Consider the following 15,914-nt stretch of genomic DNA (forward strand, 5'->3'; position numbering starts at 1 on the left):
TACCTATGTTATCTTTATTTCCAAGCTTTTGTTTAGCTTGATAATCCTAAATCGTTCATATAATATGTCACGAAATTTTATATGGATCACTAAAGATGACTGATATGGCAAATAAAAAGAGAAAAATCCGGGCAATTATTGCTTCAGATTAATTTTCCAATGAGTCTTGGTATTGTGTCTATATCAGCAAAGACTCCATTTTTACCTCAGTACGTCAATCATGCGCCTGCCCGTTCCTTGTTTCCCAAAAGAAATCTCCAAAACCCAGGTTGTTTTTCACTTTCTTTCTCTCACTTGGGTTGGATTGTATTTTGTTGGCGTGTTTAAGTAGGTCGATGGAACGCAGATTTTGTTTTTTTTTTGTTTTTGTTTTTTTTTTCCAATTCATCGTTCGTGCTAAACTCAAGATTCTTGAGGAAAAGGAGATGGAGAATCTTGAATCGTGAAAGAAACAAAAATTTGAGGTTGCGTCTCACATTGTTGCTCTATGCGTCTACGTATGTGCTTTGTGGATGAATTTTGCTAGGATGCGTGATTCTGTAAGAACGTGTAATTGGTTTACTGGAAAATTGTTCTCTTGGTTTCAGTACTGATTGGGTAAAACAATTATATTTCAAGGTAACAAAATCAAGAAACACAAGCCGACTATCCTTGATCGCGTGAATGTGTGTTTTACGGCGCTACGGTAGAAAAGTGAAAAATGCATTTAAAGACCAACTTTTCTTGATGATTTTTATTGGTAAAATGACATGATTATGCTGAATCATCTATTTCGTTTCTTATATATACAATATATTTAGCTCTTCTCTTTTTGTTGCGTGCGATCATATTTTCTTAGTTTCGTACTGTCTTTTAAACTTTAGTCAAAATCTTGCCGTACCAGTTAATTGACAACGTGAATGGTGTGTTCAGGGAGGACTTTAGTTTCTCGGAGTCAAGTTCATAATCTCGAGTATTACGACAGTGAGCAACAATTAAGCCCGAAGTTAATGGATTCAAAGGCTCTGTTTCCGGCAATGGATAGGAATCTTTACCCTGATATAGAGCCATATAGCACGGGGTTTTTAAAGGTTTCTGAAATTCATTCAATATATTATGAGCAGTCTGGAAATCCAGATGGGCATGTGAGTTTTCTTGGCTCTCCAATTGCAATTGCAGCTCTGAGACTAGATACTATTTTAGTTTCAATATTTTGTTCTTGTGTTGAACTTCTTGTGCATATTGTGCTCATGAGAAGAAAAAACCCTATCTGGATCGTGTGCAATCAATTTGCACAACTAGTGTTTTAGCATACCGAACCTTCAAATTTTATCTGTTTCTCCCCTGCTTCTTTTTGTATAAAAGACCAGAACAGATCTTATTAATTTTACGGAGCTTATTGGACATTTTGATCATATTTATCGCAGCCAGTAGTTTTTTTCCATGGAGGCCCTGGAGGAGGGACTTCACCAAGTAACAGGAAATTCTTTGATCCTAATTTTTACAGGATAATTTTGTTTGACCAGGTATATTATCCGAACTATTTGGTTTTGGAGGATACTAAGTTCTAGTCGTCTGACATTTTTGTGAAAAAATCTTCTGTCAGCGAGGTGCTGGTAAAAGTACACCTCATGCTTGCCTGGAGGAGAATACAACATGGGACCTTATTGAGGACATTGAAAAGTTGAGAGAACACTTGAAAGTCCCAGAATGGCTGGTAAATATTTTCTTCCTTGTGAATTTTGGTAAATGCTGCAATATGTGCATCCCACTAGTGGACTTTGCAGGTTTTTGGTGGTTCATGGGGGAGCACACTCGCCCTAGCATATAGTCAGTCACACCCAGATAAGGTTTCTCGAGACGTCTTTCCTATGTTTGGAAGTGATGTTTTACCTTTTGGAAATCTAGATGCAAGAGTTCATATCAATTCTTTACCAATAATCTTTTCGTTCTCACTTTTAAGGTCACTGGCATGGTCTTGAGAGGTATCTTTCTACTGCGCAAGAAAGAAATTGATTGGTTTTATGAGGGTGGCGCTGCTGCGATATTTCCAGATGGTATACTTTGTTTCCGCCCCCCTTCTTTTTTGGAGATGACAGCTGATCTTGCAGTTGCTTTATGTGTGCTTAAAATGGAAATGCTTGGTATTCAATTGAAAGGATCGACCGAATTTGTTAGTGGAAATTGTGATAGTTTGCGCACTTAATTTGTTCATTTGGGCTCAAAATATCCTTACGGGATGAAATATATTTTTTATAGAAATCAAAAGTATACTTTTTAGTCAGATTTTATATTTAGATAATGATATGTATTTGATATGGTTGTACTGTAATTTAGTTGTAAGATAATTTATGTTCTTTCATAGTCGTGGGCACAAAATTTCTGCTGTAGGTAGTCTACTAACGTAATGCAGCATGAATGCTATTCAGATATTATATGTTATATATATCCCAAATAACTGATATATCATACAGTTATCTATTTAAGAGATAATTAATCTTTTTATTTCATAATTAATCTTTTTTTGTCTGTGAGAAATATCCACTTGCCCATGTAGTATGCTTTGACTCTTTCATATTTTTTTTCTTGCCTTAGCACATGTTATAGTTCCACATGTTAATAAACAATAAATAACTATTAAAAATTTATTTAATTCACTTTTTTATTTTTAGATTTAAATTTGGTAACATTGCAAAACAAAATAGCTAACAAAATCTGATAATATTTAAATATTTTATTTTTGGCATTATTTTATTGGGAAGAAATAATATGTCAACAGTTTTATATCTTAATCTATCATAAACATTGCTGAAATCTAAGTTGAATTTAGTGGTTTTTGTCCTTTTGATTTCCTAGTGCTTAAATCTACTCTAGATGGGGGCGTTATCCTCTATGTAACATATTTTTATAGCTTGGGAGTTGTTTAGAGATCTTATTCCAGCTGGTGAAAGAGGTTGTTTCGTTGATGCTTACCACAAGAGGTTAAACTCCAATGACAAGGAGACACAGGTAAGATAAGTACTCTGGTGATACCATTCCTCCATCCTTTTTGAGGACTTCTTGTTGCTTCTGCTTGCTGAAGAACGCCTTCCATAATAATGAGCAAAGTCCGTCATTTTTTTATGGTTTTTCTAACCTTTTCTGTCTTGATAGAAGTTTCCATTTAGCTTTAGAACCAGTCATCAAAATCCATCATACAAAACGGCTAGAGAAAAGGGGTTGGGAATTGTTACAGAAAATACTTATTTGAAGTCCATTCACTTTCAATTCCTTCAGTCAAAACTTGTCCAATCCAAATTCATGAATCCAAACTGAAGTATCTGAAATATTAGCAATGACCATCATCAGTGGTCTTATCATGTCGTTTCATCTATACATTTAATACACACTGTCAAAATGTGGGGTATCATATTTTTATCATATTTTTTTAAGTTTCCAAGTGTATATTTTGCTTCCTCCCATCCCTTTATTTATAAGATTTTTAAAATTTATAGTATAAAGCTGCTAGGGCATGGACCAAATGGGAAATGATGACCGCTCATCTTCTGCCAAATGAAGTGAATATAAAACGAGGAAATGACGATGAATTCTGTTTGGTGAGTGTTTACATGAAACCAGTATGCATGTACATAGCATGTATTTATATGTCTATTTTGTGTGTGTATGTATATATCTGCATCTAGCTCTTTCCGCTATTGATTAGTGTGATGGGCAGTGCGGAATTTATAAGTGAATTTCCTTAACATGGCTGAATTATGCTATGTTTAGGCATTTGCAAGGATTGAGAACCACTACTTTGTGAACAAAGGCTTTTTACCCTCTGATTCGTTCCTGTTGGATAACATTGAGAAAATAAAGCATATCAACACTGTAATTGTTCAGGTTTGTACGAGGCCTCGTCTAATTTGATTTACTATGTATTATAGCACCTTTACTTTCAGATTCTGGCTGAATATGTTTTGTGCTCGAGATTTCAAGTTGCAGCAATTACAATGTTGCCTGAAAACTGAAAAAAGAGAACTTTGGAGACTGTTCAGATTCATATGAAGCCGTTTGGTCGACCCATGTTTCAAAACTCATCATCTCCTCTATTATGCAGGGAAGATATGATGTCTGCTGCCCTCTGATGTCTGCATGGGATCTTCACAAGGCTTGGCCAGAGGCTGATCTCAAGGTAAGAGATCTATCGGGGACACACAACACCACCATAAAAATATAAAGCTTTTTGGATGATAAAATAGTTTTTGATGAAATAGTTAGCATATACCACAGGGAAGTACGGAGAGTGGAGGCACCATGGTTGCTTTCTGGTGCTATATAAATTTATCATTGTTCTTGATTTCTCATTTTGATAGACACTACGACATATTACCTCATTTGACATAGAAAAAGTTTCATCACTGCATCTTATGCTATCTACCTGCATATTAAACCTTCATCGCAACTAATTGATCTCTTTGGCATGTCACCAAGTGGTGTTATTAACTACTTTGTTTAATCTATGAACATGTGATACACTAAGCAGAACACGTTGTATTATTTTTTTTCTTGCCCTCTTTGGAGTGTGTCGCCAATTGAATTTACTGCGATAGCCTAACCTCTTTTATTATCTGAAATGGATCTAGTGTTTATTTCGTGTTTTTTTATACATCATTAATGAATCAAATTCCTTAAACATCAGAGTTTTCATGGAATAGTATTTCGGCCTTTGATTTATCTACTTGGTTAATAACGTAAACGGCAACAATTCAGATTTAATAATAGTGAACAGACATTCCATGCGACGTGATTAGTTGTAATTTAAGCAAGAGCACTATAGAGGAATTACTTTCTGTTTCATTGGTATTTCTATTTGTTTCTTAAACACTCTTCCTAAAACTATATTAGTGCATTATCTTGATTTGTTTAGTTTTTGTCTCTTTGTTGTATCTCATTATTTACTTTATTTAACTGAAAACATATTTTTGAGAAATGAATTGGGGTATGAATATTATTTTTGGTGATGTTTTAGAAGGATATAGTTTCTATTGTCGATATTATGTCATGTCAGAATGTGTGGGATTATTTTGTTTTTAAATATTTATGATATTTTTTTGGAGTGATGAAAATTGAATATAAAACAGTGATTGTATCAAGAAATGTGGAAGTAAATTGACGATGCAGGGTATATTCAAATTAAGTTTTCTATATTAAATTTGTTTCCCATTCAAACTATGTTTCTTTTCCACTCTATACATTGCTAATCTAGGATTGTTTTGAAGTAAATCTTTTTCACAGTTAAAATTTGAAAGTAAATTTATTTTCTTGTTTGCTCAACAAACAAGTTGCTTATTTTCCTGTTTGCCGGCTATTTTTCAAGAATCAGCGGGTTACAAAACTTTCCCTGTACTTCCATTGCGTCAGTTCACGAATTTTTTCGAAAAAAATCATGGAATAATCTGAGTGTATTTTTCGGAAAATGAAAAATGTGTCTCCTTTTGGCAGATAGTTCCGGATGCAGGCCATTCTGCTAATGAGCCAGGAATATCTGAAGAACTTGTAGCTGCAACCAATAAGTTCAAATATACCAAGGAAGGTGCACATTGAAATTAATTGATGTGCTGCACAATGTGAGATTGTTTCGAACTTCTCGTTATTTTTTCTCCGGTCCATCTATTTTGATGCACGGTGATGGTTGTTTTTCTTTGCAAATTTTCGAATTCCATACGATCTAGTTTCAGGAAACCATGGGGTTTTACGAATATAAGGCCTTGATGTCAATGATTTCATGTGCTGCATTCTGAATTATTTTGCAAGAATCTCATCTTCAAAATCTTGTACACCAAAATTAATACATGCATGAAATACAGCATTTTGATAGCTGTAACAAAGGCTTGAAAAATGCAAGAATCTCATCTTCAAAATCTTATATACAGCAAAAATAATACATGCATGAAATACAACATTTTGATATTTGTAACAAAGGCTTGAAAAATGTTCAGAATGGATCAAACACCAAACAAATCAATGTATGAAATGATAGAAGATAGCAATAATTTTTCCGGCCTGTATATCTATACAGGTGAAGTTTCGTGTACCACTTCTCAATCTCTTAGTTTCTTTACTTTGAAGAGGAGAAATTATCAAGATTGGCTCTTGATTTGGTGAAAGAGTGGTCTTGACTCTTGCCGAGGTTTAGGGCTGCTTTGTTTTGGTCTCCCTTTTATTTGAACATTAAAAGTTTATAATAAATTTATGGGACCTTGCATTTTAGAATTTGGGGTGACAAAATTACGGGAAATTTAGATGATTTATGGGTATTTTAGGTATGTCAAAATTACACAATGATACTTGCTGGTATTATGTAGTGCTTATTTTTATCAACATATTTAAAAAATAATATCCAACTTAGATATTGCCCCGATAAAAGCTGATGATGTTTAAACTTCGAATAAAATCAAAAAAATCGTAAATCCAAACCGAACTCAATCGGATTTTTAAATTTGAATATAAATGCTAAAACCAAAATTTATATTATTTGTTTTTGAATTTTATATTTTTCAAAATCGAACCGACTAAAAAAATTTAAATTTAATTTAATTAATATTTTTATTTGGATTATATATTTTATGAAATGATATTTAGTGAATTAAAAATATTTTTGTTAATTTTAGGTTGATTGTTATTTATTTAATTTATTTAAAAAATTAATAAAAAATGATATATTATATTTTAATTATTAATTTAAATATTTATTAAAATTGAATGAATCGAACTGAAATAACCAAATCTTTTTTGTTAGAAAATTATATATGATATATAGAGTACCTTCAAAACTTTTCTCCAGGCTACCGGTTCTCTTGAAGATCTGATCATAGTGAGATCTGCAGTACAGCATCCCATCAATGGAGTTGAAGTTTCCAAGCTGAATTCGAATGAGGAAAGTTATCACTTCAATAGTTTCGCAATATTAATTATAGCGACTGATGCATTGAGCAGGAGGATAGGCACTGGATATTTGAAAGGAATGATGTATGTCCTTTTGAATCAATCAAGATCCAAAAAGAACGAATTTCCCACTTTTTGTTAGTATTAAAATAGACGTCATTCTGTACAAAATCCAAAGGGCAGAGCACACAAGTATATTACACCTTAAGGGGGTGCCATTGCAATGGTGATACCTATTGGTACAAGAGATTTGATTCTTATATCATGAGCATTGGATATAACAGATTGAGTGCAGATCTTTGTACATATTTCAAGAGGTCTGGTGATGATTATATTATTTTGATGTTGTATGTGGACGACATGTTAGTAGCAGGCTCCAACAAAGATCAGATCCAAGGATTGAAGCACAGTTGGCTAGATAATTTGATATGAAGGACTCGGGACCAGTAAACAAGATTTTAGGGATGCAAGTTCACCGAGATAGAAGTAACAGAAAGATTTGGCTTTCGCAGAAAAATTATTTGAAGAAAGTCTTGCAATGCTTCAACTTCAAGTTATCCTCTGAGATGTATCCTAAGCAGTGAAGCAGAGAGAATGTAGATGTCTCGAGTACCATATGCATCAGTAGTGGGAAGTTTGATGTTCGCCATGAACTGTACAAGACCGGACATTGCTCAAGCAGTGGGAGCAGTTAGTCGGTATATGACAAATCCTGGACGAGAGCATTGGAGCACTGTTAAGAGGATCCTTCGATACATTAAGGGTACCTCGAATGCTGCATTATGTTATGGAGGATCAGATTTTACACTCAGGGGCTATGTTGATTCAGATTATGTAGGTGATCGTGACAAGAGAAATCTACTATATGTGTTACACTTGCAGGGGGATCAGTAAGCTGGGTTTCAAAACTGCAAACAGTTGTGGCGTTATCTACGACGGAGGCAAAATATATGGCAGCTACTCAAGCTTGCAAGGAGGCAATATGGATTAAAAGGTTATTGGAGGAGATCGGACACAAACAAGATAATGTTCCTTTGTTTTGTGACAGTCAGAGTGCCTTACACATCGCAAAGGAATCCAGCCTTTCATTACATGACGAAACACATTGGAGTCCAATTTCACTTTGTGCGAGAGGTAGTAGAAGAAGGAAGCGTGGATATGCAGAAGATCCATACGAAGGATAGCATAGCTGATTTTTGACCAATCCAGTGAACATTGAAAAGTTTGAGTGATGTAGATTCTCAAGTGGCATAGCAGAAACGTAAGCAGCAGGTAATGGCAAGATTGAAAGGATGTGTGAAGATGTACTTGATTCTCAATCAAATCTTCAATTGGGAGAAATGTCGGCAAATCAACCATTCAAAGTTGGACGGTGCACATGTTAAATGAATGTCAGAATTTTGAAATGATGCGTTCAGACGGAACGCATTTTATACGCGGTTTCACACCTTGAAATTCTACTATAAATAGGTGTCTCATTCTTTCATTTCAAATCATCCATTCTTCGAGTTTTCTCTCATCTTATAAGCACTTCAGTGCTTAATTCTATAATGTTTGTGAGGTGTTTGTTCTCCTGTATTAAGAGAGTGCGTGTTCTCTTTGGAAACACAGTGAGTGAGTTGTAAGTCACAAAATATTATAGTGGAATTCTTTTCATCTTGCCCGTGGTTTTTACCATAATAATTTTTAGGGGTTTTCCACGTAAATCTCGGTGTCCAGTTTATTCTTTATTTTCAGGTTTTATTAGCTCAAATTACGCACGTATGACCAACATTTTCATTATATGTTGCCAAAATTTCATTTCTTGCCAAACTTTTTCTTTTTTGTGTTCATATGGTCTATAAATTATAATTGTCTGAACTATTTTATCAATTATCGTACAAATTATTAAACTTGTTGGCTTCTAAGCATATATTCTTATTAAATATCTATAAATATAAATGATACCACGTTAATTATATATACATTACTAATTATCTTCTAATAATTCGAAAATATAATAACTAAGAAAAATACTACATGATTATGTTACTTTTCAATAATTTCAACAATCAATTTTTTTTTTTGATTAAACAAATTTCTTATCCCTTTTACATCCCCGACCTTTTGGACCATTAGTACGTCACACGTTGATTGACCTGTAAGAAAACGTCGGAATATTGGTCTTGCTTGAACTCATATCTGCCTTTGAAATATTTCACTTGCGATTTCGATTTCGATTTCGATTTCGTTTCGATGGAAATATCACAATTTTTTTGATCAGATATGGTTGCGGTTGACATTTAATAGGTAGGCTTGCATTTATGTCCTTTATTGTTTATGTTTAGTTTATTTAGACAATAAAACAAGTCTAGTGTTAATCAATACAAAATTTTAATTCTAATAAATGCACAAATGTTCAAGTTCTAAAATATATTAGAGTCTCGAAATCACCAACTGTTTAAATATTTTCTTCGTATGTAATTTTATTTTATTTACTATTACTATTAATAATATTATAATTTTTTTTTAGAAAAACCTTGGATTTGTTAATTGGTCTAGATTATAAGCATGGTCAAAATATTTATATGAAATAAATAATATCTAAATTCCAAAATTGCGTGGAATTGTAAAAGTGCTAGGCCGAATGTCCATATCTCCTATATATGATGTGACATTTTTTGACGTATAGCCCATTCAGGCCTTACCACATCTAAGCACACGAAAATAGAAATGGTGCCATTACCGTACAGTGTTGCTCCGTTGCTCTGTCTGATCACCGCTGCAGCTGCTACTAATATTATCCAAACTCTTCCGGGTTACCCGGAGGATGCCCTGCCTTTCCACCTCGAAACCGGGTCGGTCTTCTTTCTTTCTTTCTGTTTTTTTTTTTTTTTTAAAAAACAATTTTTATATATATAATATGTGTGTGAGTTGCAGGTATATTGGAGTTGGAGAAGACGAACAAGTGCAGCTATTCTATTACTTTGTAGAGTCCGAAGGAGATCCTGATAAGGATCCGCTTGTGCTTTGGTTGACGGGCGGACCCGGTTGCTCAGGTTTCTCCGGTCTGGTTTATGAAATAGGTGCGTACAGCCGCCGGCTTCTTCTTCTTCTTCCTCTGTTCATGATCTTTTGGTTTTTAATTTATTTATTAAATATTATGTTTGATGATCAGTTTCAAGAATTAAACAAATGATATTTATTTATTATGTTTGACGATCAGTTTCATCAATAATTAAACAAATGAAACTATTTTTGCACTTCCAAGCCTTTTAATTATTACTTAACTGTCTATCAAATACTTTAGTTCTCATGTTGTCACATCCTTCCATACATTAAAACTATTTAAATTAAATAATCAAAAATAATGGGTCATTTAATAATAATATAATCATATGAGAAGAGATTATGTAATTACATACTGAATGATATAATATATCAAGATCTTTTATATGTAAATATATACATCGTGAATGAGTTAAATATGGAGTCAAATTTAGGGCGGCAAACGAATCGAGCTGGTTCACAGAATTTTCGAGCCAAATCGATAAATATTAGATTCGTATTAAAATTTATCGAATTCAAAAAAAATTCGATTCGAACTCGAGTGAAAGCTACCGCGAGTCTTAATATTTAATTATTACAATAAATATTTATGTACATACATTTCAAGATATTCTTGAACGTGGTTCCATTTTGGCCTAGATATATCAACTACGTACAATAGTTCACTTTAATATATATTAATTTGACGTGGTTCCATTTTGGCCTAGATATATCAACTACGTACAAACAAAAGGGAACAGCAAAATTAATTTTCATAAATTAACTCATCGTCCAAATCCACATTTCCAACAACCCAAAAGCTTAAAGAAAATAAAAAAATTAATGCGTGGATAAGACCATAATTTAATAACCATATGTGGGTGAAAAGGGTCACGAAATTAATTTTGTAACAACAATTCATGCATGTGTACAGGTCCACTCCGGTTTGATATTTCAAATCTTGATGGAAGTTTCCCTCGCCTCATTCTGAACCCATATTCATGGACAAAGGTTTGGTTTGGAATATATATATATATATATATATATATATATATATATATATATATATATATATATATATATATATATATTATATATATTTATATATATATTTATATATATATATACATATATATATTCAAACTGACAAATAAAATGATCTGCACGCATGGTTTTGTAGGTTGCCAATATTATATTTATAGACTCACCGGTTGGGACTGGATTCTCGTATGCAACCACCCCAGAAGGTTTCACTTCCTCCGACACCAAAGCGACCATGGATAACTACACTTTCTTGAAGAAGGTAAGTTTTTCTCTGAATCCCGGAATAATTTTTGCAGAAATCAATACCTGATCCGTCCCACATATCGATTTGTGTTTTCATGCATAATCAAGAAAATTATTGAAAAATCAAGTTTCATAGAATTTCAATTTTACTGTTATGCTTTAATATGAAAAATTATTGAAAATAACTAATGCATTTAATAAATAGGAAAAAAATAATAATAATACTAAATATAGATACTGCACCATATTTTTGGGACGCTTAGGATGAAATTTTTAAGAAATTAAATGGAGCCCAGGATTCTGCTATCCAACCACACTTGGTGAAAGACACGTGAGGTTGGTTTTTTTTATCATTATTATTTTGACGTGTAAACCCACGGATCAGAGGGACGGGACAACTTGACTGGGGAAGAGATAATGACGTCGAATTATTTAATAGGATTCTCAAACTGAAATGGAAAATTGAAAATGGAGACGGAGGGAGTAAAATGCTTGTTACATAAATTTTGACAGAAGAAAATATATCTTTAAAAATATTTTTTTTCTTATAATCCAGTGGTTATCGATCCATCCAACATTTATCAAGAATCGACTGTACATTGGAGGTGATTCCTACGGAGGAAAAACTGCAACCTTGCTTGCTTTAGAAATTGCAATGGGTAAAATTTTACCATCAATTAATTATTATATTTCCCTATATAAATGTTCTCACACAAGTATGTGTTGTTATATTATATTCATCCAGCAATTTGACCATGTTGTCACATTAACTTAGGAAATGGTGGAGGGCTGGAGCAACGAATGAACCTCCAAGTACACATTACTTTCATAACTTAATCCTTTTCATTGGGAAAAAAATAACACACTTGACGAAAAAATTGAACCAGGGATATTTCATTGGAAATCCTAAAACAGATGAAGCCTTGGATACTAATGAAAAGTTGCCTTATGCTCATCGGATGGCACTCATATCAGATGAATATTTTGAGGTAAAATGCCCCGCATTATCCCTGAGAGGTATTTTATCGAGTCCGAGTTGAGTTTGAATTAGATTATGCTCATCTGATTAATTTGACTGTGAGTTTCTAATTAATTCGATTCGAACATTGATTTAGCCACTCACATGACATATGTGCCCAATCTCTGATCACTTATATATATTCTAGACAAGTTTGTTCGAGGATAGTGTAACATGCATGCTGTCAAACGATACAAACTAAGCAAAAATCTACTCAATGTTGCATGCAAGGTAATGTCAAATATGGGCTGATGCTTTAAATAAAATGCGGTGTATAAGGGGTGAATTCTTTTCATATTTTCAGTTAGCAAAAAGCAGCTGTAATGGGAACTACAGCGATCAAGATACAAGTAGTGCAGAATGCCGTTATGCTCTTCATCTATATGATGAGGTAAAATAAAAACTACAAGATTTTACTTCTTTTTTTGTGCTCTTTTGGGTTGGGAGTAGGGTTTTGGAGAAATAAAAAGTATGTTTACTTTTATCGTGGAAGGAAAAAAATTTATTGCAAGTGCCGAATAATATCAGCATGGTTGGATAAAATTTTAAAAATACGAGGTTAGAATATGATATGATAAAAGAGTATTTTTGGAAATGATGAAAACTTTAGTCAAAATTACTGATTATGTTCGAAAATACGAAAATGTTTCGAAACTTGGTTTGGAGGAAGAGAATAAAAAGAAAATGATAGTTTTTATTTATGTTGTAGGGGATGAGAAAGTATTTTAGGAAACTGAAAACAAGCACTGCGTGCTTGTTCTTCATTTTCTTTGCTCTATGATTTATGGCAACGTTTACTCTAATTATATGAATGCAGTGCACCAAGAACATCAACCATGCCTACATTTTGGATCCAAACTGTAATCTGTTTTCACCGAAACACGATTATATCGTAGAAGATGATGATCCCGATGATTTCCTCTTCATGTTAAAACAAGAGGAGCAACGGTGTCGTGTAATTTCTTTAACTTTTCCTATGACCTGTCTTGGTAGTATATGAAAAATGACCGAGAACTCTTTAACATAAATTTTTAAAACTCCAGTGGTTATTTTTCTATCTGAAGACATAACATGTTAAAACCTCCGATTGTATGAGAGAAAAAATTATAGGTTATTTATGCAAAATATAAGAATTCGTATGATTTTTTTTTTATTTTGAAGATTCCATATTCATTTCAATAGAAGTGTGTATTTGAAGAAACTATTAAGCGTAAATATGGAGCCCTTTTAATCGGATCAAGGCAATTTTATCATAAGATCAACGGATTTCGACATCTTGGATTTTTTAATATGAAAATTATTAAATTTAGTTTTATGCATATAATCATTTGCTGAACTTTTTGAATACTAATATTGATTTCAAGAGTTTGTTTTACTAGTTATTTTTAAAAGATGTGGCTATGAATTTTCTTGAGTATTGTAAGGATGAAATCTTGTTGGTTGTAGAATAATAATTACTCGGATTCTGCTGTCTGGGCAAATGATCAAACTGTGCAAGAGGCTCTTTACGTCAGAAATGTACGTATGCACTACCTTAAAATGAAGAGATTTTTTTTATATATAAAACTACAAATTTTTTTTATTTCAACAAACAGGGAACCATACGAGAATGGATAAGATGTAACAAAAGCTTATCCGGTTACGAGATTACTGTCGCTAGCGTTATCCAGTATCATCAAATGCTAAATCAGAAAGGCTTTCAAAGTTTGGTGTACAGGTGATCCTAGTGTACTTTTTTCTTGAAAAGCAGTTTTGAATTAGGTTTCCACTTCGACGAAGTTGAGATCGGATCATAAGAAGCTTGAAATCAGTTTTTGTGAATCACATATATGTGTCACAATCCAATGATGAATTCATTTAAAATTTGTCATGGTCCGAATTTACCACAGAACTAGATCATATGTTTGATATGTCTATAAACATGTGTCGAATTAGCGCCAACTTGATAACGGCATGCTCTATTATACTTTACCAGGAGAAATATTCTTGTCGAGTGGCGATCGCTAGATGCATAAAAGTATAGACCGGATATACTTAAATATATTGTTGTTACCCACACATTTATCATTTCATCACACAATCACTTCCTACATTTATACTTTTCCATCACCAGGGTTTAATTTTCATCGATCACAGAACAATATTACCCTCTGAACTAAAATTTTGTATTTCTTCTTTCCAGTGGGGATCATGATATGCTTGTTCCGTACATCGGTACAATAAAATGGATACGCTCTCTCAATCTCACCGTTGAAGATAACTGGAGGCCTTGGACCGTCGACGGCCAAGTCGCAGGGTTTGCTTTCAATTCTTGATCCTGCAGCCACAGATTTCATATTACTAAATTCTAATGGTTTTTAAAATTTGGTTTGCTATGTTCCTGTTATAGATACACAGAGAAATATAAAAACGGAGAAGCCTACATCACCTTCGCTACTGTGAAGGCAAGAAAAATCAGCTCTATGCGTGATCTTTATAGGGATGAAGTGAAGAAGCTAGTGAATGGTAGCATGTGACTCGATGCTATTGTTTTGTAGGGTGCAGGTCACACAGCTCCGGAATACATGCCCAAACAATGTCTTGCAATGATAAAGAGATGGCTCTCTTTGTTTCCACTGTAGAGAAAAATGTTGGTATGGAGCCATCCATGCATGGATTTTCTCATCATTAATAAGTGTGCTTGCTGGTCCATGTGGATTATCAACGTAGTGCACTATATTTCCACTATCGGTATTGAATTAGAAGAGCACAGCCAATGTTTAAAGCATATACGCCGTCGATACAAACTACACCTTGTAAACACTTCCACATAATGAAATAAAATTGATATTTGGCATTCTTTTTTACTAAACTTCGAGGGCTCAAACTCTCACCCAACAGAGTGTCAAACAATACAATCTCAAGAATTTCTACTGTCTTTGATCAGCGTTATAAGAAAGTGAAATCACTAGCAACGAAGTGACAGTCTTCACATGTGTTGCAAATCCAACCCTAACGTTCTTGTTGGAGTTGTCACCGTTTGGTTTGAAGTTGTGTCCAACTCAAGCGTAAAAGGTGGTTCTCGTTGCTGATAATCAAGCAATTATTTTGGAATTCAACAATACAATTAACACGTGGTCTAGTTAGTAAAAAATGATTGATTTGATTATGTAAATAATAATGATGTTTTAATTTTTGTTTACTTTCCCTAAACTTCACCTATAAATACACATTCAGTTCTTCATTTCAAAATCACACCAAAACAAAAATCTCTCATCTACAATCATAAGTATAAAAGTGAGATAAAATATTTAGTGTGAGATTTCTTAAGGAGTGACCCTTGGAAGGAATATGATTAATGGAGAGAAAGTGAGTATTGAAATCACAGTGTTATGAGTACTGAATTACTTTGTATTCTCAATTCTCTTGTCTTCTTAAATATTAATAAAAAAATATCTCCTTGAGAGGTTTAGAGTAGACGTAGTTCAATCTTGAGGTGAACCACTACAAATATTGATGTTTATTTTATTCATTGTTGATATTACTAATGATGTTCCGCTACAATGTTATCTTATTTATTTTTCTGATATCCCAACACTGGTTGCTTGGGCATAGGTGGAGTGTATATTGTGATTCGACTGGTAATTAATTTGCATTCAAGGTCGATTTTAAAAATAATTATCTTTTTTTGTACAGT

The 15,914-nt window shown here is 33.3% G+C and overlaps 2 protein-coding genes across 3 annotated transcripts; both read left to right on the forward strand.

Annotated features, from left to right (window-relative positions):
• Window positions 1–26: 26 nt before the first annotated feature.
• Window positions 27–6,149, forward strand: LOC140826943 (proline iminopeptidase). 2 transcript variants are annotated; one of them, XM_073189500.1, is made up of 11 exons: window positions 27–268; window positions 913–1,124; window positions 1,407–1,505; window positions 1,586–1,696; window positions 1,767–1,829; window positions 1,943–2,036; window positions 2,891–2,988; window positions 3,474–3,575; window positions 3,748–3,861; window positions 4,079–4,153; window positions 5,464–6,139. In XM_073189500.1, exons 1-11 carry the CDS (start codon window positions 160–162, stop codon window positions 5,563–5,565), a joined length of 1,179 nt encoding a protein of 392 aa, XP_073045601.1. In that variant the 5' UTR covers window positions 27–159; the 3' UTR covers window positions 5,566–6,139. The 2 variants fall into 2 exon arrangements, with proteins under 2 accessions (XP_073045601.1, XP_073045602.1); XM_073189501.1 differs by lacking the exon at window positions 27–268 and adding an exon at window positions 628–739 and having other exon boundaries at window positions 5,464–6,149.
• A 3,419-nt stretch (window positions 6,150–9,568) lies between these two features.
• LOC140826945 (serine carboxypeptidase-like 13) lies at window positions 9,569–15,069 on the forward strand. The gene is made up of 14 exons (XM_073189503.1): window positions 9,569–9,743; window positions 9,826–9,971; window positions 10,868–10,944; window positions 11,114–11,236; window positions 11,777–11,879; window positions 11,996–12,033; window positions 12,108–12,209; window positions 12,543–12,629; window positions 13,056–13,193; window positions 13,685–13,756; window positions 13,834–13,955; window positions 14,421–14,534; window positions 14,628–14,682; window positions 14,776–15,069. The coding sequence occupies exons 1-14, from the start codon at window positions 9,619–9,621 to the stop codon at window positions 14,857–14,859; spliced, it is 1,386 nt and encodes a 461-aa protein (XP_073045604.1). The 5' UTR covers window positions 9,569–9,618; the 3' UTR covers window positions 14,860–15,069.
• The last annotated feature ends 845 nt before the right edge of the window (window positions 15,070–15,914 follow it).

The sequence above is a fragment of the Primulina eburnea genome, chromosome 3 (assembly GCF_022965805.1).
Source record: "Primulina eburnea isolate SZY01 chromosome 3, ASM2296580v1, whole genome shotgun sequence".
Lineage (NCBI taxonomy): Eukaryota > Viridiplantae > Streptophyta > Magnoliopsida > Lamiales > Gesneriaceae > Primulina > Primulina eburnea.

Coding starts and splice junctions, on each gene's coding strand:
- LOC140826943 (XM_073189500.1), top strand. CDS start 160: ATGAGTCTTGGTATTGTGTCTATATCAGCAAAGACTCCATTTTTACCT. Junction 2,989..3,473: donor CCAATGACAAGGAGACACAG/GTAAGATAAGTA, acceptor TAAAATTTATAG/TATAAAGCTGCTAGGGCATG. Junction 3,576..3,747: donor ATGACGATGAATTCTGTTTG/GTGAGTGTTTAC, acceptor TGCTATGTTTAG/GCATTTGCAAGGATTGAGAA.
- LOC140826945 (XM_073189503.1), top strand. CDS start 9,619: ATGGTGCCATTACCGTACAGTGTTGCTCCGTTGCTCTGTCTGATCACC. Junction 9,972..10,867: donor CGGTCTGGTTTATGAAATAG/GTGCGTACAGCC, acceptor GCATGTGTACAG/GTCCACTCCGGTTTGATATT. Junction 13,956..14,420: donor TTTCAAAGTTTGGTGTACAG/GTGATCCTAGTG, acceptor TCTTCTTTCCAG/TGGGGATCATGATATGCTTG.